This window comes from Vanacampus margaritifer, chromosome 13 (genome assembly GCF_051991255.1).
Source record: "Vanacampus margaritifer isolate UIUO_Vmar chromosome 13, RoL_Vmar_1.0, whole genome shotgun sequence".
Taxonomy (NCBI): Eukaryota; Metazoa; Chordata; class Actinopteri; order Syngnathiformes; family Syngnathidae; genus Vanacampus; species Vanacampus margaritifer.
The window spans coordinates 17,260,685-17,283,780 of record NC_135444.1 but is presented as its reverse complement, the minus strand read 5'-3'; the positions used below and the strand labels follow the sequence as shown (position 1 = coordinate 17,283,780).

Below are 23,096 nucleotides of genomic sequence, written 5' to 3'. Positions count from 1 at the left end.
CAGAGATGTTGACACAATGGGAAGTCCTCATCATGACCTTTAATTTGAGTTACGACTCAAAGTGGTTTGTTTGCAAAAACAATTCTCATTCTATTGTAAAATTTGACATGGGCGCAAAAATATTTTTGTACTCAATATAATAATTAAGAAATTTGATTTATATTAAAACTCAAACTCTGGCACAGGATGTAACTAAGCACAAATATTTCATTACCAGCCTATACGTGAGTCGTCATACTTGAATACTTATTTTTCTTTAGACACTTCATTTTTGTGCTCCTTAGTCAAAATAGGCTTGATATTTCAATTTCAAGCCCCTGCAGATGATGACAAAACGTAAAAAGACGTAAATACAAAGTATGTGCAGAGTATCGCGTGCAGTTTCCTCTCATTTAATCTTGTTATCAAAACGGGTAGACTTCAATCAGTAATTATTTCTTTTTTACTTTTACTTTGTTTTTAAACATAATATCTGTTTCCACTTGTGTACACAGTGTGAGTACTTTAGAAGTTTTGCCACCTCTGCTACTTTGTTGAACGCTGCCCAGCAACAAATGTGCTCTAACGTGTCCCTACGACAAAGAACGAACTTAATGAAGCATTCAAAGCGTACGTGATCCATGCAAAACACACGCACGTCCCCCACGCAAACGTCTATATGAGCACGCAGCAGCAGCCTGAGTCAGACTTCAGAAATAACACGCTTCAGATCACACAACAACATAAACTCGACAATCGTGAATATGGAATCACCAAAGATCGTGACTGCAAGTGAACGCAGCAAAATTAAGTAAACTAGTCTTTTGTGGCTATCAGAAAGTATCATAAAATATGACACGGCAACAAAAACAGACGACGTTGACGTTCTCTTACCCGCTTTGCACTCAAGACGAAGGGAGTGACTTGTATTTTTGTTTTGTCGTCCGCTCGCAGCGGTGCATGGAAGTGGGCGGAGTACCGGAGTCTCCCGCACTCGACTTTGACCCCTGAACTCATCATGACAGCGTGATCTGCTGGAAAAACAAGCAAGTTGGTCTCTCGCGCTATATTCTACATTAGGTACACTTACATAAGTTTCATATGGGCTTCTGCAACAAAATAACTTTTTTAGTTGTATTTTATTTTTGTTTATTTTTTTACAGATTATTATTAAATAAAATTTGTAATTACGACTATGAAAATGACACAATCATATTGCAATTAAAATGATAATATAATATAAGTAGTAAAGAATCGTGATTCTCATTTAGTGCGATTCAAAATCGATTTATTTAAATTATTTTATACTGTCTTGCCCTTGTTTGTGTGTGCCTTTATTAGGCGCGCTGTTCCTGTTATACACGATTTGGCCTCTTAGGGGCTGTGTGGTTCCGCGCTTTCTGATTAAACTGATTAAATTGTAGCCACATTAGAGAGTAGAAGGAAAAAGTCACGATCAAGTTATTCCAATAAAAGTTTTTTTTTTTTTTGCAGCGTAGGAAGAGCATATGCCGGTGAGTAATGTTAACATGCTTCTCTGTACACATTCCTGAAGCGTTTTGTATGAGTGATAAAAATGCTGCGAGTAGCATGCTAATTAGCATTATCAAGTCAGACTGGAGTAGATCATGACGATTCTTTGCACATCTATAAATTGAAGCAGAAAACATTGTCAATCAAATCATTTGGAATCAAAAATCGCTCTGAATCAAAAATTGATCCTGAATCGAAACGCAAACACAAAAATAGGAATTGAATCGAATCGTGAGATAGTCAAAGATTCCCACCCCTAATTTAAATATAATATAATAAATTGATAGAGCTGTATAAAAATAATATTTTGCTGAGTGTTTTGATGACCAGATTTTGTTTCCTCAATATTGTATAACAATCTACCGGTAACATACATAGGTTTGAATGGGATTGATTAATAGTGAACTTAACCACATCCCTGTTTGCAAGAGGTTGTGCACACTTTTTTTTTTAAGAGTTGTACAGATTGTAGCTTTCCTTAACGGATGTATGAATAATTAAATTAACTTCTCTTGGTCTCAGATTTTATTCCACAAAAAACTGACATTCAAACACTTGTGTGTAGACTTTTGGATCCACCGTATATTTTTTATTTCATATAATACAAATCTGTCAGTGTTATGTCTATGTCTTCTAAAATGAGAAAAACATGTGATCCCCCCCACCCAAAAAGGACAGTGTTGCCTATGTGAATAGATAAAAAAAGATTCGAATGAGTCCTAAAAACATGAAACATTGTTCTAAGAGAAGAAAGAGGACGGATAAAGATGATGATTCTTGTAGAAACAAAAAGTCAGGATGGCAGTGCCTGACAAAAGCCCAATGAGCCCATAAGACATTTTCGTTGGTGCTTCCGGTTCGGCTAGCCGGCTTTGGAAAGGCTGCTGCACACGCTCCCACTGGGTGAGGATGGCCTGGCGGGCTCCATCCCACTTTCCCGGTCCGATCAGCCGGTACTGATACGGGGTGCACGGGCCCAGCAACACCCGCCACGCCAAATTGGGGTCGCTCAAGAAGAGTCGCAAGATGTTGGGTCGAACCCCTGCCTCCATGGCCAGGGAGTCTCTGTATGGGAAGACGTCCACCTGGAGCTGGTTCTTCTCAGCATTGGTGAAACTGCAGACAAAGGAAAACTTGAGCAAATCAATCATTAGCAAAAGTCCTGGCGTATTTGTCTTTCATTTAGATCATCCATCCATCATCTGAACTGATTATTCCTCACATGGGTCGCTTTACTTCCTAAAATTGGTTACCAGAAAATAAAAATATAGTTATTAAAGGATCTTTGTGCAGTTTGTCACTTTTTTACTCACAACTGCCACCTCTGGCTCAAAGCGTAACTGCAGCATCAGTGTAATTTTTTTAAATTAATCTAAATAATTGGTTAATTTACTATAAAAATGGTGACACATTATTGTATACATTTCAATCTAATTTTATTAAATAACTATTTTAACTAATGTACTGTGTTTTAAACTCCAATATAACTTGCAATTTGTAAAAAAGAATAAAAAAAAGTTTATTCATTGTAAATAAATAGTAAAATAAACAGTTACATGACTAACATTTTAAACTTTAATAATTAAATAATTGGTTGCTTAATTGAATGAAAATATAAAATAAGTAATAAGAAAACTTGTCATTTAAAAAAATATTGGTTGATTTATTGTATAAATAAAAACAATTTACTTATACATTTAATATAAAAAAAACGATTGAAATTGGTTATTCAAATTATTCTAAATAATATATTAAACTTTTATCAATGCATATGCATTTACAATTTTTAGATTTGTTTTATTAGAGAATGGCAGATTTGTTATCAATGACAAAATAAAAAAAATAAATAAAAAGTAGACACAAATTTAAACAACAGTGGCATACCGTTTGCGCCTGGTTGCACTTTCCCTTTCTATGTCCTTCATCATGGCCTCCTGTGAGGGAAGACGTATCAAACCTGCATCAGGACACAAAAGTAAAAACAGTGGATGGATAGAAGGTCAACTAACTAGATAGCATTTTTTTCTCTGTGTCATACCACCACTCGAGGTGACAATATGCTGGGCAGCACTGAGGTCTTGGTGAAAGGCTGCCTCTCAATATATCAAGTGACAGCAAAATTAAACTTTTCTGGAAATTATCCTGTATGGTATGAATGTTTGAATTAAGGAAAGAACTGGCTGGACTAATAAGATCACACGTATGCAGTTTTGGGTACTGTCCTCTTGGTGGTGCCCAAGAACAGCAAATGCTTTGATAGCGCATTTTTATACACATTCTTTATCACCAGGATCAGATAAGGTAGTGTTACGACTTTCTTTGTGGCAGTTCCAGATGTTCAAAAACAGGTCTTATAAAGCTTGGTTCGCCCCTAGTGATCTGTGGCCGGGTAGTCAAGTTTATAGGAGGATGAGTGGGTACAAACGGTTAATAATTTCCATCCAATCCAGCGTTAGTTTATGATTTAATTCACAGAGTTTGAAAGGAATGGGAGCCAAATACAAGACCCAGTTCCAGCCAAGTGTCTTGTCACTTTCTTTGTCACTTGGAATTCTTTCCACAGGCTTCCTTTGTTACAAACTCATTAGGGTTGTACACATGAGAAATTGTTCATCGATCTCCAGCCTGTATTCAGATAACCAACATTCTCACTACCCGAAAGAAAACGAACACGCGGAGGAAAAGATCTACTCCACAACACTAGCTAGCTAGACAGCCGGATGTATGTATGTATGTAATGAACCTTTAAAAACTCGTGTGGCCCAGCGAGCCTGCAACTCTGCCACGAGGTTGACGGGGCCCAGGCCGTCGATCAAGCCAATCACGACCAGCGTGGGCGGGGCTAGGCCAAGCGCAAGCACGTGTCGGTAGAGGCGGTGTTGGGGGCCTGGACTGCACTTGCTCTGCAGGTCGGGAGGCAGGAAGGGGAAGCTGGAGCCGTAGCCTGTGGCGAACACAACTACGTCCACCTGCCACACAAACGAAGAGGTCCACCGGCACATCACCAAACAAAGCTGATATACTTGCAGGAAGCCTAACTTCACTTGAGTAAACTAGTGGCTATAGGTAGCGATTTCAAACAGCCACAAACACACTCACCTCATGTATCACGGAACCGTCATCAAAAATGGCGTCAGAAGCGGTGAAGCGTTTGAGGTTGGGTTTAATCTGCACACGTCCTGAGATGATGCGTGCCGGCAGGTCGTCATTTACCACAGGCACCTGAGAAACATAGCTGACAACAACACATCACAGCATAGTACAGTCGTCAATTAGTCTAAAAATCATTGCCATCCCTCACCATATTGTAGTTCGCTTTTTAGCTGAAATAGATTTTGTCATTTTTTTCAAATGGTCGCCTTACGTGTGTTTTGGTCTGATCCCATATAGTTGGTGATCAAAAGCCCGGTTGAGCTCCTTCTCCATCATCTGGTTGACCCGCGAAGGAAACAGCTTCATCTTCAAGGCGTCCATCCGGGAGTTCCCAAAGAGGTCTTGTGGGAGGCCGCCGAGACCCACGCGGCTCAGCACCCACGCTCCGCTCCTGGTGCTGAGGTACACCTTGAACAAGACAGGCGAAAGATACTGGTAGGTTCTTCACTGACGTCCGGGGATAGCGTTACCTTCTCGGCAACTCGACTGATGTCCACGGCGATGTCGCCTCCGGAGTTTCCCATCCCGACCACAACCACCCGTTTCCCTTGTAGACCCTCCGGGTTGCGGTATTCCCAAGTGTGGAAATATTTTCCTTCAAAGCTCTCTATGCCTGAGACAAAACACAATAGATGCTTTAGTTCTGGTTGACTTTAATTTCAGTAAGTCTCTTCCTGGACTCTTGGACCTCTCGAGGGGCATTTGTGAGTTTATTCCTTACCTGCCAACACACCCATGTGGGTTGGATATGGGCTGGTGAATGAGTCCCATCTGGGCTGCCCAGCTGGGCCCCAGCCAATTTTGGCCAGAGAGTTCATGGTGGCCCCATGTGGGCAAGCCCAGATGGGCTCAAGTTGGGCCTCATATGGGTCCTAGCTAAAACCCACATTGGCAACCCAGCTAAGTCCCATCTGGGGCCCATTGGGCTGATTATGATTCCTGATTGTACCCAAAAGGCTCCTTTCACACTAATGCCATAGTTATTTTCTTACAAGCTTTAATAACAAGACAAATAATACAATCGATTACCTTTTTTATTATTACTGAAGGTCAAAGAACAACAAATGGCCAGTGCTCCATCACTGTCAAACAGAATTATTAATTTTCCATCTCAAATGAACCTGGAGCCTGAAGTCCTTGTTGAGGTGGCTAAATGTTTTTTGTTGTTGATTTTCCCATATCTTTGTGTCTGTTTGTCTGTCATATATAGACACTTTTCACTGACCTAAATAGACTAGAAACACAATATGTAAAAAACTAAAACTGAACATACTGTAATGAAATCCTGTAAACCAAGTGTAATCGATTTTGTACGGTACCTGGAAAGTCACTTAGTGGCAGGTGTGGCGTAGTGTAGTGTCCCGTGCAGACCATCACGGCGTCGAAAACGTGACACTCCCGCCGGCCGTCGCAGTGCTCAGTCTCCACCTCCCAACGACCGGTGGCAGCAAAGTCAGGTGTTTGCCTCACACCCACCACAGTGGTCTGAATGGACACCATTGAGACTTTGTTAGAAACTCATTAACTGCTCTGCCAGGTAAAATAATGGACACTTGACTTTAGCCATCAATGGCAATTAATGTCTTAGAAAATATTTCAATTTGCCATGAGATGTTCAATTGGGAGAGTTTGGAAACTTGAACACTTTCTATGGGAATAACCTGGCAATTTGAGGTCATTCAAATGTGTGCATACACAGGCAATTCTGTAGCATAAATTTGACTCTATGAAGTAAAATTGACTCTGTTTAGAGTGGGACCAAACAGTTTGACTGAAGGCCGTGAGTTCATTCCTCAACCCTTGAGTGACTTTTTATCCCCAGTTCTTTATTTTGCTCTCTTCCAAGTGTAAATATTAGCCTACCGGTACTCTAAAACTGAGTCTATTTGGTCCCACTTTAAATAGAGTAAAATATACTCGAACTAGATTTTGCAATAAATGTGTTTTAACAAAGATGCGGCCATAATTTGTTTAACAAAATCAAAATTCCCTTATTATCCCTATCTTCCTTTTCCCCACTAATTCCCCGTGTCAAGTTAGTGGCTTATCCACCTGGAAGCGGATATGCTGCAGCAAGCCGAAGGACCGTGCGTAGAGGCGCAGGTAAAGCAGCACCTCGGAGTGGTGCATGTTGTTGGGGAAGTGGGCCGGCGGCGGGAAGTCGCTGAAGGCCATCATCTCCTTGGAGGTGTTGATGATCACCGACTGATAGATGTTAGCTCGCCCTGGCTCCGGTTCCTCCTGAAGGGATCTCACATTACAGGATTAGTGGGCCAGGGATTAGCACTGGAAACTGGGTGGATTGGATACTAACTGATGGAAAACATATATATGTTATCTCATTTAAACACATATAACCTGAATATTTCATACCTACGTGTATACTTATTCAACATAGTGTGGTAATAATTCCTTTTATAATTTATAAATAATTCTTTTGACAAAACTTGTCAAACTTGGGGAGCGGGCTCAATTTGCCCACAAAATTGTAAAGCCTGTAAACACATTTTGTTTGATTGAATAAAATGAGACCTGAGCCCTTTTGGTCAGAAGGAGTGTTTGTGGCTGATGACATAGGACTTCTTTCTCCTTTTGCAAAATAAATGTTTTTGACTCAGTCTGTGCTTTTTCATTTATCCTAAGAGCAGATTTTGCTTTAACCCTGACATAAAACGTGGTCCTTCGAGCCGGATGCCAAAAGATCCTCGACTCCGGGGGTGCTTCTGACGACAACTGAAGACTGTGCGCACAGCCAGACTAGGTCTGTCCAAAAGTCCACTTTTCCCGCGGCCAATTGGTTTGTTGGTTGCCTCCCTGGATTTGGTGATTGATGGCATTTGATTGAGCACCAGGCGTGAGTATAGTTTTGTTATTTGCTAGCGTAATAAAGTGATAGTGAGGTTGAAATCCCTTTTGTGGCCCAAGGGAACTTGCGCTCGAGGGGGGTTGGCAAGATTGGGTTTGAATCTTAAGAGTTTTATGCTTAAAGGAAGAGACATTTTAAAAAAATGTTTTGAAAATGTAAACTTTGAATATATATGTGACAAGGGTCACGGGGGTCCCTAGAGCCTATCCCAGCTGGCTTCGGGCAGTAGGCGGGGTATATATATATATATATATATATATATATATATATATACATATATATATAGAAAAAGCACTTTTGGCAAAGATATAAAAGATGGTAATAATGGTGATAAAATGATCATATTAATTATTAACGAGGATAGAAATGCTATTATAATGTTCTTCATGATTGTTTGTCTTTGTCTTTTTGCTCGCGGTTAGTTTCTCATTTTCTCATTTTTCATCAAGACATAATAACCAACCAACCAAACAGTAACTAGATATGCAATAGAGGTGTAACGATTTGAATCGGGGGGGTTGAAGAATCTCCACACACCTTGAATCTCCACAGACCGCCAATGTCAGGGCCGCTCTCGAAGCAAGTGGGCTCCAGACCTTCATCCAAGCAGGACTTGATGCTGGCGAGACCCGAAGGCCCCGCGCCGATCACGGCCACCGTTTGGACCATGCTGCCGACTGATGGGCCTTGGACTGGAGGGCAGTGACCACACACACCTGACGAGTGACTGATTGACAGACTGAATGACTTTTTCAAGGTACGCCCATTCTCCCATCCCTTTTTTTTTTTCATCCTGACTGACACACCCTGACAAAAACAGCCAAAGTCTTCATTGTGTCTACCGGGCTTTACTAACTGGTGACTGGGGGCCCGTGTGGCTTTGCTGCTGGTAAATATGTAAGTGGAAGCAGCGTTGACTAACATCCAGACGTCAATGCAAATATTCATTTACATAAAAATACACCTTCCGAGCTGTCATGGAACAGTATTTCATTTTCATTTCATTAACTTAACTCACAACTTGTAAGCCATTGAAATATTGAAAGTATTTAAATGTAATGTTTGTCGTGAGCGTTTATCACCATAACCACCTGAATACCACAGCAAACCTCCTCCTTTATTTGTCAGCCCAACATTGAGCTTAAGTTGATGAATAACCACAGTGGATGAGTGTTAGAAATGTGTAACTTTTTTTCGTCAAACTATTATCATCATCCGTCTTCAATCTGAATGTTTAATTTGTGATCAGTTCATGGAGTACATTGCCGCCATTTTGACTTTGTCCATTGGTACGCACATTCTTCTGTACACTTTTTATCTGGACTTGGATCCAAATTTTATTGCTTCTTCCTCCTTCGCATGTGTCCCGACATCGAAATACTAACTAAAATATTAACTAACTAACTTACTAGCATACAACAATAGCAGCAACAACAAGTAATGCGCTTATACATTTCATTGTTAAAAGGCCTAAAGGTAGCATGATGCATTCACATTACAAACATAATAGCTGGCTTGCTAACTAGCTATAACATCATGTTGCCTCGTGTTGTTTAGATAGTTAGCGATCTAGCTAGCTGCGCTTACTATCAAAACATGTTGCCTCACGTTAAGTCAGTCCTATTCAAAGGGAATATGAGCACATTTTATTTCTAAAACGTTATGTAAATCTTCTCAGTCATTACAATAGCTTGTCAATAAAATGGTTTGTGTGTTCTACAACTTGTTTCCTTGGGGAGGCAAGAGTTATTTACAGGTTTATTTGTTTTGATTTCATGTTTGTTGTTTGTATGTTACACAGACGAAAGGTTTTCGGGGTGCACCAGACAAAAAAGGTTGACAAACTGGTTTAGATGCTACATTAGCTTGCTAACTGTCTAAACAACAAGTTGCCTCACACACACTGTACTTCGTTGAGGTAATGTAGTAACTGCATTTATAAACCAAACAGTGCATGATTAAAAACATTTCGCAGTATACTATCTTAGAATATTTCAAGTCATGTAGCGCAGAGTCCGTTAAATATTATAGAAGCAACCGTACAGCAAGGCTGCACTTGAGAAAAACACCATGCTCAATTTGGACGGTGTTCTCGGTCTCGGTACCAATCTGATTTTAAGGGCTTTCGGGGCCACTTTTGTGTTGAATGGACGAACCACCCGGTCCCACTGAGAGAAGATGGCCTGGCGAGCACCGGTCCAGCAACCCGGACCATTCAGTCGGTACTGATAGGACGTGCAAGGTCCAAACAACACCTGGAACGCCAGTTTGGGATCGCTCAGAATTAGCGGCACCACATTCGGTTTAACCCCGATCTGAGATGCCACTGAGTCCAGGTAGGGCATGTAGTCCACTTGGATCGGTGTCCGCTCAGAACAGGCGTAACTAAAAAGAGGGAAAACCCCATTTGTTAAAACAAAGGCGGCAATGGACAATGACATTGGCTGCATTGTTTTTGTACCGTTTGTGCATGATTTCTGTTTCTGTTGCAATTTCACCCAACATCATCTTCTCGGTAGGTAAATTTGATAAACCTACAGAAGAGAATTGAATACTTATTGGCAACTTCCTACAATCACGTCTACCAGACAAGGTTTACCTTTGAAAACTCTGGTAGCCCAGCGAGCTTGTATCTCTGCCAGCGGCGTGAGAGACCCCAGGCCATGGATGAAGCCCACCACAGCTAGCGTGGGTCTGGAGAGCCTGGGCGGGAACACGTGCTTGTAGAGGCACAGGCGGTAGCCCGACTTCTCATGCAGGGTTGGAGGCAGGAAGGGGAAACTGTAGTTGTAACCTGTGGCGAACACTACCACGTCCACCTTGAAAAAAAAATAAAAAATTTAAACACTTTTTTGCATTTTGTGACGTTAACGGTATCATGAAGACCAAAGAATTTACCAGAGAGGTTAGGGATAAAGTTGTAATGATGCTAAGCTAGCTGTGGATTCGTGTTTCCGTTTTGGGCCCTTTTTTAAGATTTTAGGTCAAATTCTAACTTTGTGTCTGGTCTATTATTTGTTATGCCAACACGTGATGTAGTTTCATTTAGCAACAGCCTTCAAATTGTCTCATTGGTTAATCTGTCAACAACAGCGTCGATAATCTGAGATCATGTCAGCCACCACGTGTTTTCTCTTTCCAGGTTTTTTTGAAAGCCATTTTTTATCTGAACATACCTGGTCTACAACACTTCCGTCGGCAAAGGTCAAAGTGGAGCCGCGGAATTCCTTGACGTTTGCCCTCAACCGAACGCGACCGGAGATGATCCGAGCCGGTAGGTCGTCGCTCACCACGGCGTTTTGCTCAAAAATCCTTAGAAAGAGAAATAGATTAATAAAGATTTTTAAAAGATGTAAAGTAACAATAAAAAAATTAATTGTAAAGTAATAGCTGCTTTTCCACCAGCACGCCCAGGATCTTTGAGTTCTGGGTAAAGGAAGTTTTTGGTTGTAAAAGTTCCGCAGGGAATTTGTAATTTGTGTTTCCACAGCGTCTTAGAGTTCTCGGTAATTAATTCAAATGAGTTTGATGATGTATGAGTTTGATGAGCCCAGCCGATGTAACCCCCAAAATTTGAACAACCAGTCAGCCTTGGTCAGTGCATATAGAGGACCAAAACTGCCAACATTTAAAATAAAATAAAAATACTAAATAAATAAACAAATGACTAAAAGTGACAATAAAAACGGATATAAAAATATAATTAAAAATTTTAATCCCAAAAAATAAATATAAATTGAAATTAAAAAATATTTTTGTATTTATTTCGACATTTATTTTTATATTTATTTTTTGAATCTCGTTTTTTATTTATTTTTTTACTTTTATTTTTTTATGCATATATGTATTTTTTTGTTATTTTTATTTCCATTTATATATTTTTTAAAATTATTTTTTGTATCCGTTTTTGTATGGTGCAGCAATAAATGGGGGGAATGAATTTGACAAAACATTTTACTGATGATAGTATCAGAGCCATAACGAGACTGTAGCCAGCGTGCAATGCAACTGTGCAATTCTGGGAAAGGGGTGCGTAGTTTAACGCCCGACACTCACTTCTCCCGCCCAGTTGTGTTGAGAGCACTTGCCACTGTCCGACAAAGTCGCCCACGTCACACCAGACAGGATGCAGTGTTGCTGTGTGAAAGCGTTTATCCCACCTGACTGGATTCTGTGCAATAAAGCAAATAATTGCGCAGTCTTCCGTTACAGCTATGATACTACCTCCAAAAGCTTGAAGAAGGAATCGTGACATTGGTACCCGTGTCTTGGCTTCAGTCCATACAGCTCATGATGAAAGACCCGGTTAAACATCTTCTCTGCCATCCTGCTGCTGCGAGAAGGGAAAAGTCTTTGCAGCATGGCATCCACGCGGGAGGTGTACAACATGTCCACCGGGAGGCCCCGGGGTCCCACGCGGCTCACCACCCACGCGCCGCTCCTCGAGCTCAAGTAGACCTGCGGGTCACGCAATATCGTTAATTGTAGGGCTGTATGATTATGAAAAATAATCCAACTGTAACTTTTTAATAAATTCATTAATATGCATTATGATAAACAGGTTAGGCTTACCATATCAGGTTTATATATAAAAAAAAAAGAAGTGTGGGTTGACATTTATTGTGGTTATACCAGTTAGAGGTGTAATGCTAATACTTTAAAAAGAAACACACCTTTTCAGCAACCCGGCTGATATCCACCGCAATGTCGCCTCCGGAACTCCCGATCCCGATAACAACCACTCTTTTCCCCTGCATACCCTCACTGTTTCGGTATTCCCAGCTATGAAAGTACTTGCCGTTAAAGCTCTCTATACCTGGACCATGGACAGAAAAAAGCAAAAAAAAACAAAACTTGTCATCAAGTTATGGACAAACGTTACACAAGATTTTGCTAAATTGAGAAAGGGTCCTGTCGAATTGACTCTCTTAATTACCTTTTAATGCCAAAAGATTAAAGAAGTGCCAAAGCCCTTGTTTTGTATACATTTGGGTCAAAAGTAACCCAATTATGGATCAAAAATGGATCAATCACTTTATTGGGTCAATTTGACCCAATTTCCTTGGGTATATATATATATATATATTTAAAGACCCAATTTTTGAACCAAAGTTGGGTCAAATTAACCCAAGTACTGTAGAGGATTTGACCCAACTTTATGGGTTGTTGTATACAAAATTATATATTTTTTTCTTGTGCAAAACAACCGATAAAGTTGGTTCGAACTGACCCAAATAGAGGATCCGACTCTACTTTCTGGGTTGTTTTATAGAAAATGATCCAATTTTTTACCCAAAGTTGGGTCAAATTAACCCAAGTAGAGGATTTGACCCAACTTTCTGGGTTGTTTTATACAAAATTAACTTATTTTTTTGTTGTTGGTAGAAATCAACCCACCCAGAAAGTTGGGTCAGACCCTCTACTTGGGCCAATTTGACCCAACTTTCTGGGTTGTTTTATTGAAAATGACCCAATTTCTGAACCAAAGTTGGGTCAAATTGACCCAAGTAGAGGATCCGACCCAATTTTTTGTGTTGTTTTATATAAAATGTTTTCACTCAAATTTGGGTCAAATTGACCCAAGAAGAGCATCTGTCCATTTTTGACCCATAATTGGGTTATTTTTTACCCAACTGTTTTAGAGTATAATTCCTTGGCACCAAGTGAAAAACAGAGCAAAAACACCAAATAGGTGAAGCATTTTTCAGTGAAAAACAGAATATGTGAATTTGCAATGGGGTTCACTCGACTGTATAGATGATTGAAACCTTTTCAGGTGTTTTACGTTTGTCCCCACAAATAGCAAGGGTTCACTATATGCACAACAATCAATGACAATATGGGTACCTGGAAAGTCTTTAAGTGGCAGATGGGGTGTGGTGAAATGTCCCGAGCAGACCATCACGGCGTCGAAAACCTCACTCTCCCGCCGGCCGTCGCGTCCCTCGGTCTCGACCGCCCACTGACCGGTGTCGGCAAAGTCCGCAGTCTGCTTAACGCTGACTACAGCGGTCTTGGGAAAAAAAACACAAAAACAAACATAAATGCTTATTTTCAACCTTTTTTTTTTTTTCATGGAGAGTATTGTTCATTCAGTAATTTTACCGATTTGACATGTCATCATCATTGCTCTCTCTCTTTTTCTTTTTTTTTATATACATATTTTTTAAAAAAAAATTATTTTGTATGTGGGTGAGTATGTGCATGTGCGTGTGCGTGTGCGTGTGCGTGTGAGCAAACTGGATAAACAGCACTCCCTGTCTGTAGTTCACTATGTAAAGATGATAGTATCAGCCCGAGGCGCAACTGAAGTGACATTGAAAAATGTGCCTGAACTTGACTTTTCCAGTAGAATATGCAAATATGCATTGCATTCACAGTATGTGTGCATTGAGGATATCTATTGCAACTTTATCCCGGGTTTGTAGTGCAAGCTGTTTGCTGCATGTGAATGTTACTCAACTGCAATACAACCGTTTACTGCCATAGCGTGCATATTTCTCAAGTACTTTCAATTGATCTTGCATGGCTTCTCTGTGAAATTTAGGGTTGTAAAATTATTTTAAGAACCAACAAATCCCTATAAACAGCGGTCTTGCTTTGCTTTGGATGTTAAGAGGCAGTCAACCTAAAACTGTATAATGTGTCGTATTTTCCGGAGTATAAGTCACACTTTTTTTTCAAAGGTTGGCTGTTCCTGCGACTTATATTCTGGAGTGATTTATACATGAAAAAATATATACGAGGGGGTATATAATTTCACAGACAGCCACAAGAGGGCACTCTAGATTTATACTATATATAGACTTAATGCGACTCCAGTGTGACTTATGTACGTTTTTTTTTTACCTAATTATGCATTTTTGGCTAGCCCAGTGTGACTTATACTTCGGTGCGACTTATAGTCTGGAAAATACGGTATACATTTTTAGGTGGACTTCCTCTTAAAATCCAAAGCAAAGTAACACCGCCATCTATAGGGATCTGTTGGTCACTTGAGTGAGTTTACAAACCTTAATTTCACAGAGAAGCACAAGAATGCGCGTCATGGCAGTAAACGATCGTAATGCAGTCGACGAATATAAACGTCCATGGCAGTGAATGAGTGATGAATGAAGTGAAGTGAATGAGTGAGTGCAAGTTTTTCAATGGATCTTGCACAGCTTCTCCGTGAAATTTAGGTTTGTAAGCTAACTGTAATGACCAACAGATTCCAATAGATGGCGGTGTTGCTTGGCTTTGGATTTGAAGAGGAGGTCAACCTAAAACTGTATATGTTACATTTGCCCCCACTCGTCTAATCGAAGAATTGTGATTAATGTTTTTTTAGGCCCATTCCGATTCCAATATTTGGCAGAATAAAATTTAGATAAGCCATTAATTAAAAATAACTAAATAAAATAACTTCCTCTTTTGTCACTTAACACAACAACAATAAAGGTTTTTGGGATACTGCACACCCACCTGGAAGCGGATGTGCTGCAGTAGTCCGAAGTTCTGCGCGTAGAGTCGCAGGTAAAGCAGCACCTCGGAGTGGTGCATGTTGTTGGGGAGCTCTGCAGGAGGCGGGAAGTCACTGAAGGCCATCCTCTCCTTGGAACTGTTGAGGACCACCGACTCGTATATGTTGGCCCGCCCGGGCTCCGGTTCCTCCTGTTTTGCGTCGACAACAAGTTGCTGCATATTTCAGTCCAAAGGGTTCCATTTCTCAAGCAAACCTTGAATCTCCATAGACCTCCGATGTCAGGTCCACTCTCGAAGCAGGTGGGCTTCAGACCTTCTTCCAAACAGGATTTAATGCTGGTCAGGCCTGAAATCCCGGCACCGATCACGGCTATCTTCTGAACCATGCTGGAGACAAAAGACGCCGTGGGTTCACCACAGTGTCTGTTTGCTACCAAGCGTGATGTGCTGCATTCCAGTCATTCGTTCATGTCTGATTGGTTGATTACCTGGTAGTTTTCAGACATTTAAGGAGTGTAACGTTTAACGCCTGACATTTACTTCTCCTGCCCTGCTGTGTTGAAAGCAGTTGTTTTTGACATAACCTCAATAAAATCCTTTTATTTATATCTATTTCACAGATATTCTATTTTTTTTGTCCAGTTATAATTCAATTTTGTTGCTTATTTTAGGGTGTAATTGCACTTTTGGCCAATAGGTGACAGCACACTATTGTGTTTAACACTGCAAAATTGAATGAAATATAGTGAAGAATTTCAAGATCAGTTTCATTTTTGCTGGAGAGATTAGAAAGCGTTTATCATTGTTATTAGATTTTTTTTTTTTATCTCAGTCCTCTACGATCCTGCGTTTTATGCCTTAAGAAAGTTACAGCTCTAGGTTGTAAATATTACATGACCAAACCTAAAAAACAGGTGAGCTCTAAGGCGCTCTGATGTCATTTTTTTTTCGATAGCAAGACGCAAAATGTTCACCAATGAGTTTGATAAAAACAGGTGGATTTTTCTGCTTAATTCATATTCCACAAACGCAACATTAATCAAAATACCGCGTTTACACTAGTAAAGCCACCTATATCATATGATTGTAAAGAAATTTTTTGTCTTCTCCTTTAATTAATGCCTCGCTTCATCTGAATGCCTGAACATGTCACGAACATGACTGCTCCCTCTTTTTGTCTGAGCACATGCCAGTTGCAGGAATGTAAAAAAATTAAAAAAAAGCCACTTTTTCCCCACCACTTTTGAAAGCTTGGCAGAGGTCTGCACCCGTTCTATCCCAGTTTTTCCACATGATTAATTTCTCTGCATGTTTGTCCATGCTTTCATTCTTTGTACTTGTGTGCACAAGTTGATTATTTTGGACATTTGCCATAAAACAAAAAGAAAACGAAAATGTTTGCAATAGATTTCCGAGCGGAAATGATTTGTATAAAAAGCAAGCATGATTGAAGTGTGGATGATGTAACACAAACAGGAATACTGTGCATTAAAAACAAACAATATGCAGCAAGCACAGTACCTTGGAAGAGAAAAGTAGTCCTCAAAGGCACAAAATGATCTCCCGTAACTTCATTCCTGTTCACATCAACAGCTTAAGTGACTCTTCAGTCTTTTTAAGATAGTCAGATGTGTGAGTGTGTTCTTAATAGTCTTATTTTCACTGACCACGCCCTCGTTTCTGCACAGTTGTCAGCTGGAATTGTCAATCTGGTGTGCGCTTCAAGTCAGGAAGAAAACAGTGAATCAGAGTGAAAGTTGAGTAAAAACGTTTATAGTTTTCAGTCGTGACAGCAACACACAATGACAAAATGCGGCATGATAACCTCAGAACTGGAAATGGTTATGGAACATAGGAAAGGGTCTGGCTGTCTTTTTTTTTTCTTATCTTGTGTAATACTGTCAGATAAAAAAGTGATTAGTACAAAGGAGTACATGTCTCAGGAAGAAAAAAATATAGAACACTATTTTTGAAATTAATCAAAATGAATTAAGATTTTCCAACTGTCTAGCTAATTGTGATCTTAAAAATGATCTTGCTAGGGGAAAAACCCCTACCTTTCCAGAGTTATGTGAAAATTGATTATTAAGTGTTTTTGTTTGTTAGCCTATCAGCTAACAAACTAATTAGCTTGCTAACTACTTGCAATCTGTAAAAGAACCCCCCCCCCCCCCCAAAAAAAAAAATATTTTATGGCTATTATGTAGCAATTTCTTTCTTCTGAAATCCTGCCAGCTAACAGACTCACTAGCTAGCCAGCGACTTCTCAATTCATACACAAATACATTAGTGATCAGATGCTAACGTAAACAGCTAGTAGCCAACAGCAAAATGGCTAACGACAAGCATGTCTTAGCTTAGAGTTGACTTTTACAGGATTTAACATGTTTTTTTTCCACTTGAATCTTAATGAAATACGGAAAAACAAGGTTTTATGCTGTTTATGTTTTGCTGCACCATTTGTATTAGTAATACATTGCTTAAACTGTTGAATCCCCACAACATAGATGCTATTTAGAGTTAGCATTAAGCTAGCGGACTGAAAGGCTGAGATATATATGCATGAAGAGTGAAACGGGGTCTGCGTGGTTCACATGTTTTGGGGGAAAAGTTTGGACGCCAGGTTGGGGAAGAGGGTGGGCTCTCGAACGTGCACATAATAGGCTGTCGCCCCTGCGGCCATCAGCGTCAGGCTCAGCTTGAACAGGCCGCCTGAGCTCCCCGCGTCTGCTTCATCCACCTGCCGGCGACAAAGGACAAGAGGATGCGGAGAAGTCAGCATCAAAATCACTAGACAACAGCCAAATATGTTCTGCGTGGATGTTTTGGTATTTTTGGTCACGGGAAGACGAATAAGAGTGAAGAAGAAGGAAGAAGAGAGGAAGAAGACAAAAAAGAACAAGAATAAGAAGGAGAAAAAATGCGCAACCAGCAACCATGAGATAAACTGACTCATAATTTAGGCAGGAAAGGTGTCCTAATACTTATGTCCAGCTAATTGTATATTTATATTTAATGACTAGATCTTCATTATATTCCATTATTTTTGTTATAAAAAAACAACTGCATTTTCATAATTCATAATAATTCACGAATTAATTTGATTAAATATTTTTTCATTTTAATGGTTTAACTGAAATTATAATATTTTTGTTCATTTTAAATAAGGCTATCGATTACAAATGTTAATTTATATTTATTTTATTCCAATGTGTTTTAAATTCACGTAAGTGTAATTTAATTTTAATTCAATATATCTTCCATTAAATTATCAAATTAATTAAATTATTTTTCAGTTTAAAGTACATTTGAATTCATTTCAATTCATTTTAATAAACAAGTACATTTGTACATTTTAATTTGAGTGTAATTAACTTTTAAATAATCTTTAATTATATTTTCCCCTGTAATATTTAACAAGTTTGTTTTTTAATTATATGTAATTTAAATGTATTTTCAAGTAATGTATTTTTTTTATTATTAAAGTTTTATGGTAAGTATGTTTTTAATTGAATGGACATATATTTTTTTATTATTACTTTCAATTTAATCTAACTTAATTTAAGGTTTTATGCAGCCCTTAAAAAAATGTACGTTGAATTTTTAATTTAACTGCACTTTATATTATAATTTGTAATGATCAATGACTAAAAAGCATTGATTTGCAAACTATTTCATCAGTTGAATTTAATTATTTTAGGACTCTTAGTGAAGATGCCGATCTAGGCGCTGAGCGCGACCGACCTTCCTGGTCTTCAGGGGCTGAAACATGCGCTCGAACTGGGTGAGGATGGCCCGCCGGGCACCGTCCCACTTGCCGGGCCCCGTCAGGCGGTACTGGTAGGAAGTGACGGGCCCCCACAGGACTTCCTTGAACAGTGAATAGTCGGTGAGGAGGAGCCACAGCAGGCTGGGCCTGGCCCCGATCTCGCCCGCCAGATCGTCCATATAGGACACAAAGTCCACCTGCAGGGGCGCCTGCCTGGACATGATGTAGCTGCGGCAAATCACAATCAGAATAGCATTATTATTATTAGTAGTAGTAGTAGTAGTATTAGTAGTAGTAGAAGTATTAGTAGTATTATTAGTATTGAATCTTCTGTTCCTGTCGGCATGCCAGCACATCGTTTCATTGCCATGGAGACGACCTCGCTGGCTCCAAATGAGTGATCATTACACAAAGGATGGATGGGTTAAAATGGGTTAGCTGTGTTTACCTCTCCGCCATGTTTTTGGTGTCCTTCTCCACAGTCTTCACCATGACCTGGCTTGAGGGCAGCTTCTTATGTCCTAAACATTCAAAGAAAAAGACGACAAAAATGTCATCACACTCTGCATATATAGAGATGGAAATGGAGTCAAACTGGCCCGACCTTTAAAGACCTGCACGGCCCAGCGCGCCTGCATCTCGGCCTGCGGCATGATGGCGCCGAGGGCGTGGATGAAACCCACCACGGCCAGCGTGGGGTGCTCCAAGTTGGGAGGGAACACGTGCTTGTACAGACCCACGCGGTGGCCCGACTTGTACAGAGCGTTGGCGGGCAAGTACGGGAAGTCGTAGTTGTAACCTGTGGCGAACACGATGGTATCCACCTGCAACAAAGGCACATTTGACGACAAGTCAGGTGTGGACTTTGAGAATAAGAGTTGCCTACGCCAGGTCTTGAAAGTCCCGAAAAGTTTTGACCTTGTCTGCGACGCTGCCGTCCTCAAAGAGCACAGAGGAGCCGCGGATCTCCTTCACGTTGGGCTTGATGATCACTGAGCCCGACAGGATCTTGAAAGGTAGGTCGTCGTTGATCACTGGGATCTGACTGAAAAGCCTTTAAAGAGCACACGGGACTCATCATTATTTGTTGCTAAGCTATTTCAACTTCAAACTGACAAACGTTCTTGTTATTTTGATTTTGTGCTGTGGTCTGACAAGACCACGTTTCAAATTGTTTTTGCGCTCTAAAAACAGTTGGGTTAAAATGAACCCAATTATGCATCAAAAATTGACCAATCCACTTTATGGGTCAATTTGACCAACTTTCTGGGTTTTATACAAAATGACCTTTTTTTTTGACCCAAGTAAAGGATCTGACCAATATTTATGAGTAGTTTTACACTAAAATACCAATTTCTTGACTCAAAGTTGGGTCAAATTGACCCAAGTAGAGGATCGGTCCATTTTTGACCCAAAAATAACCCAACTGTTTTTAGAGTGTGGACATCATGGGTATAGTCTTCAATTGGATTTGGTACCTGTGTTTGGGCTTGAGGGCGTACATGGTGTGGTCGTACATGGCGTTGAGCTTCTTCTCGCCAAACCAGTTGAAGAAGCTCATCGGGAAAAGTTGGAACAGGATGTGCACGAAGCGCGTATTGTACTTCATATCCACCGGCAGGCCATCGTCCGACACCTGCCGGATCACCCAAGCCCCTCGCCGAGTGCTCATGTAGACCTGATTGAATAGAGGGAACGGGTCAGCGTGATGGTGGGCGGAGTGAACGGAGGAGAGGGGATCTCCTCCAACCTGCTGGGCGAATTTGCTACTCTCCACGGCGATGTCGCTGCCCGAGTTGCCGATGCCCACGACCACCAGGCGCTTTCCGTGCATGTCCTCGGGACCTTTGTAGTCCCAGCTGTGGAAGTGGTGGCCCGGGAAAGTGTCCATTCCTGCGTGCGGCAGTTGTTTCAACAGGAAAAAGTCTTAAATTTATGAGAATAAAGTTTACAAGAAAAAACACAATTTTCTAATAATAAATTAGTATGTTTTTTAGAATGTTTACTTTTTTGTTGTTGCTGTAATTGATATTTTATTTTCTTATAATAAGAATAAATAGTCTTGAATTTTCTTGTAATATTCTCATAATTTTAATTTTTTATTTTAAGAATAATTGAGGAATTGGGACCAGGACAATTCGCAAATAACAAAAACGTAAAAAAAGTAAAAATAAAAATAAAAAAAAGTATCATTGATGTTCAAGTCATGGTATCACTTCATTCTTATTAGGTAAACTTTTTTCTCTTTTTTTCTTGAAAATAAAAAAACACATTCTCAGAAAATTACTTATCTTTCGTTAAAATGTTCCAAAAAAATGCAGACCTTTTCTCATAATATCATGCATTCTTATTATAAAAATGCTATTGAATGTCCCCTATTATTTGATTATGTCACGAGCAGGTTAAAGGTCACGGCAGTTACCCGGGAAGTCCTGCAGAGGCAAGTTGGGGTAAGTGTAGTGTCCCGAGCAGCAGATGACGGCGTCGAACACGTGCGTCTCTTCCTTCCCGTCTCGCTTCTCCGTCACCACCTCCCACTTGCCCGTGCGGGCGTAATCCGGCCTTGGTTTGACGCTCTTCACCGAAGTCTGGAAGAACGACGTGCGCGTGAGAAAATCGTCAATTACCCCCCAAAAAACGATCGAGCAAACATATTATTATTATTATTCTTGTTGTTATTATTATAGTTGTTGTTATTATTATTATTATTGTTGTTGTTGTTGTTATTATTATTATAATTATTATTATTGTTTACCTCGAAACGGATGTGCTGCAGCAGTTTGAAGTGCTCGGCGTACATGCGGTAGTAGTTGAGGATTTTGGAGTGGTGCATGTAGTTGGGGAAGTCGGCCGGGATTGGGAAGTCACTGTAGCACATCATCTCCTTGGAGATGTTGATGGTGAGGGAGCGGTAGATGCTGGCACGGTTCGGCTCAGACACCTCCTGCAGTGGAGTGGTGTCAACATATTTATTTATTTATCCCACCATATATATGTATAAACTATATTCAGTTAGTTTTACCACTTTACTGTGGCATTCTTTAAATAATAAAAAAAATTAACATGTGGCAACATCATTAAATCGAATGTAAAGTATTAAAAATTCATGATTTTATGCTTTAATACAATACACTTCATGTCATGTATTACACAATGTCAATGTACTGAGAATTGTGCATTTGGCCACCAGGGGGCAGGGTAGGGTAATACACAAGAAATACTGTATTGTAACCTACGTAAAAAAAAAAAAAATCAACAATAAAGTGTAAACTGTTGCAGCATTAGGCCTACAATTAAAAAAAAAGTTCACAAAGACAAAAACCCACTCATAAATTAATACAATTATAATTGATTCCTATATGTAGGCCTATTCTGTATTTTCTTTTTTGATCGTCCTTGCCTTGAACTTCCATAGTCCGCCAAGGTCGTCGCTGCTCTCGAAGCAGGTCGGATGCAAGTCTTCCTCGAGGCAAGCTTTGACTGCGCTCAGACCAGACGGACCTGCGCCGATCACGGCCACTTTTCGCACCATTGTGGAGCTATTTAAAAAAAAAAGAAAAAAGATTTACATGGTATAAAACAGTTGCAAAGTACCAAACTATTGTTAATCCATCGTTGCATCATATTTTAACTTGTATAATACAAAATTAGTCTCTGAAGAGAAAAAACATGTTTGATTTTTCTCAAGGATAAAAGTTGTTTTATCACAACAACGGACCAATACAGTTTGCTTAAGATAATACCACACAATTATGGTTTCATGTTTTTATTGGGCAGTGCGGGCACATCATGTAAACATTCATATTACAGGGTGGAAAAAAATCTGCGATATACTGTACATCTGTTAGAGACCATTTTTAGCTTTGAAATATCAATCTCTCACACTGCAATCTTATTCTAACTTAGTAAAAACACTTTTCTGACACATTGCAAATGTATTTCACCACGCAGGAAAATATGTGTTTAACATAAAAGACGGCTATAAAGTAAAGCAGGTGATTACAGTATATTTTGCAAATCATGTTGCAGGATCCATAGAGTCCGTGCGAATAGTTTCCATGCAAAAAGAGCATAAAAACAACAAAAGGCTATAAGAAACGGCTTTCAGTATGCAAACTACAAGAACATTTTTCTCTTGCATCGGACCATAAAATACAATACATGCCGCATGCAAATGTGAGGACGGGGTCCTACCTGTACAGAGTGGAGGTCCGAACAACAGCTGAAGTTAAAGCTTTAAAATCTTTGTATTCATCGTGTATTTATAAGTAACACACATGGATCTCCACCCCCTCACTCACACACACACACACATGCACTCGCACGCACACA

At 39.9% G+C, this 23,096-nt stretch overlaps 4 protein-coding genes and 1 long non-coding RNA gene across 13 annotated transcripts in view; 1 reads left to right on the top strand and 4 right to left on the bottom strand.

The window, feature by feature from the left end:
- Nucleotides 1-968, bottom strand: part of LOC144063028 (flavin-containing monooxygenase 5-like) — an 8,722-nt gene extending 7,754 nt beyond the window's left edge. Inside the window, exon 1 of the mRNA XM_077584926.1 lies at nt 874-968. The gene's annotated coding sequence lies outside the window, so the exon portion shown is untranslated. The remainder of the gene's footprint in view (nt 1-873) is intronic.
- LOC144063032 (uncharacterized) lies at nt 683-12,077 on the top strand. 3 transcript variants are annotated; one of them, XR_013296487.1, is made up of 6 exons: nt 688-790; nt 934-1,059; nt 4,903-7,519; nt 8,084-8,288; nt 10,674-10,805; nt 11,744-12,077. It is a non-coding gene; the product is annotated as an uncharacterized LOC144063032 (long non-coding RNA). The 3 variants fall into 3 exon arrangements; XR_013296488.1 differs by having other exon boundaries at nt 683-1,059; nt 11,810-12,077; XR_013296486.1 differs by having other exon boundaries at nt 683-1,059.
- On the bottom strand, nt 2,074-8,495 carry LOC144063027 (flavin-containing monooxygenase 5-like). 3 transcript variants are annotated; one of them, XM_077584925.1, is made up of 9 exons: nt 8,069-8,495; nt 6,718-6,916; nt 5,985-6,150; nt 5,136-5,278; nt 4,877-5,073; nt 4,612-4,747; nt 4,256-4,481; nt 3,397-3,469; nt 2,074-2,628 (listed from the first exon to the last, which is right to left on the bottom strand). In XM_077584925.1, exons 1-9 carry the CDS (start codon nt 8,131-8,133, stop codon nt 2,253-2,255), a joined length of 1,581 nt encoding a protein of 526 aa, XP_077441051.1. In that variant the 5' UTR covers nt 8,134-8,495; the 3' UTR covers nt 2,074-2,252. The 3 variants fall into 3 exon arrangements, with proteins under 3 accessions (XP_077441051.1, XP_077441049.1, XP_077441050.1); XM_077584923.1 differs by having other exon boundaries at nt 6,718-6,906; XM_077584924.1 differs by having other exon boundaries at nt 2,384-2,645; nt 6,718-6,906.
- Nucleotides 8,628-16,753, bottom strand: LOC144063030 (flavin-containing monooxygenase 5-like). 5 transcript variants are annotated; one of them, XM_077584929.1, is made up of 11 exons: nt 16,663-16,753; nt 16,517-16,572; nt 15,250-15,382; nt 14,996-15,184; nt 13,379-13,544; nt 12,205-12,347; nt 11,793-11,989; nt 10,708-10,843; nt 10,131-10,350; nt 9,993-10,065; nt 8,628-9,916 (listed from the first exon to the last, which is right to left on the bottom strand). In XM_077584929.1, the coding sequence occupies exons 3-11, from the start codon at nt 15,379-15,381 to the stop codon at nt 9,550-9,552; spliced, it is 1,623 nt and encodes a 540-aa protein (XP_077441055.1). In that variant the 5' UTR covers nt 15,382; nt 16,517-16,572; nt 16,663-16,753; the 3' UTR covers nt 8,628-9,549. The 5 variants fall into 5 exon arrangements, with proteins under 5 accessions (XP_077441055.1, XP_077441056.1, XP_077441058.1 ...); XM_077584930.1 differs by lacking the exon at nt 16,663-16,753 and having other exon boundaries at nt 15,250-15,483; nt 16,517-16,594; XM_077584932.1 differs by lacking the exons at nt 15,250-15,382; nt 16,663-16,753 and having other exon boundaries at nt 16,517-16,583.
- LOC144063029 (flavin-containing monooxygenase 5-like) lies at nt 16,747-23,096 on the bottom strand. The gene is made up of 11 exons (XM_077584927.1): nt 22,959-23,096; nt 22,165-22,303; nt 21,520-21,708; nt 21,187-21,352; nt 20,515-20,657; nt 20,243-20,442; nt 19,683-19,818; nt 19,369-19,588; nt 19,213-19,285; nt 18,740-18,992; nt 16,747-17,735 (listed from the first exon to the last, which is right to left on the bottom strand). Exons 2-11 carry the CDS (start codon nt 22,294-22,296, stop codon nt 17,586-17,588), a joined length of 1,662 nt encoding a protein of 553 aa, XP_077441053.1. The 5' UTR covers nt 22,297-22,303; nt 22,959-23,096; the 3' UTR covers nt 16,747-17,585.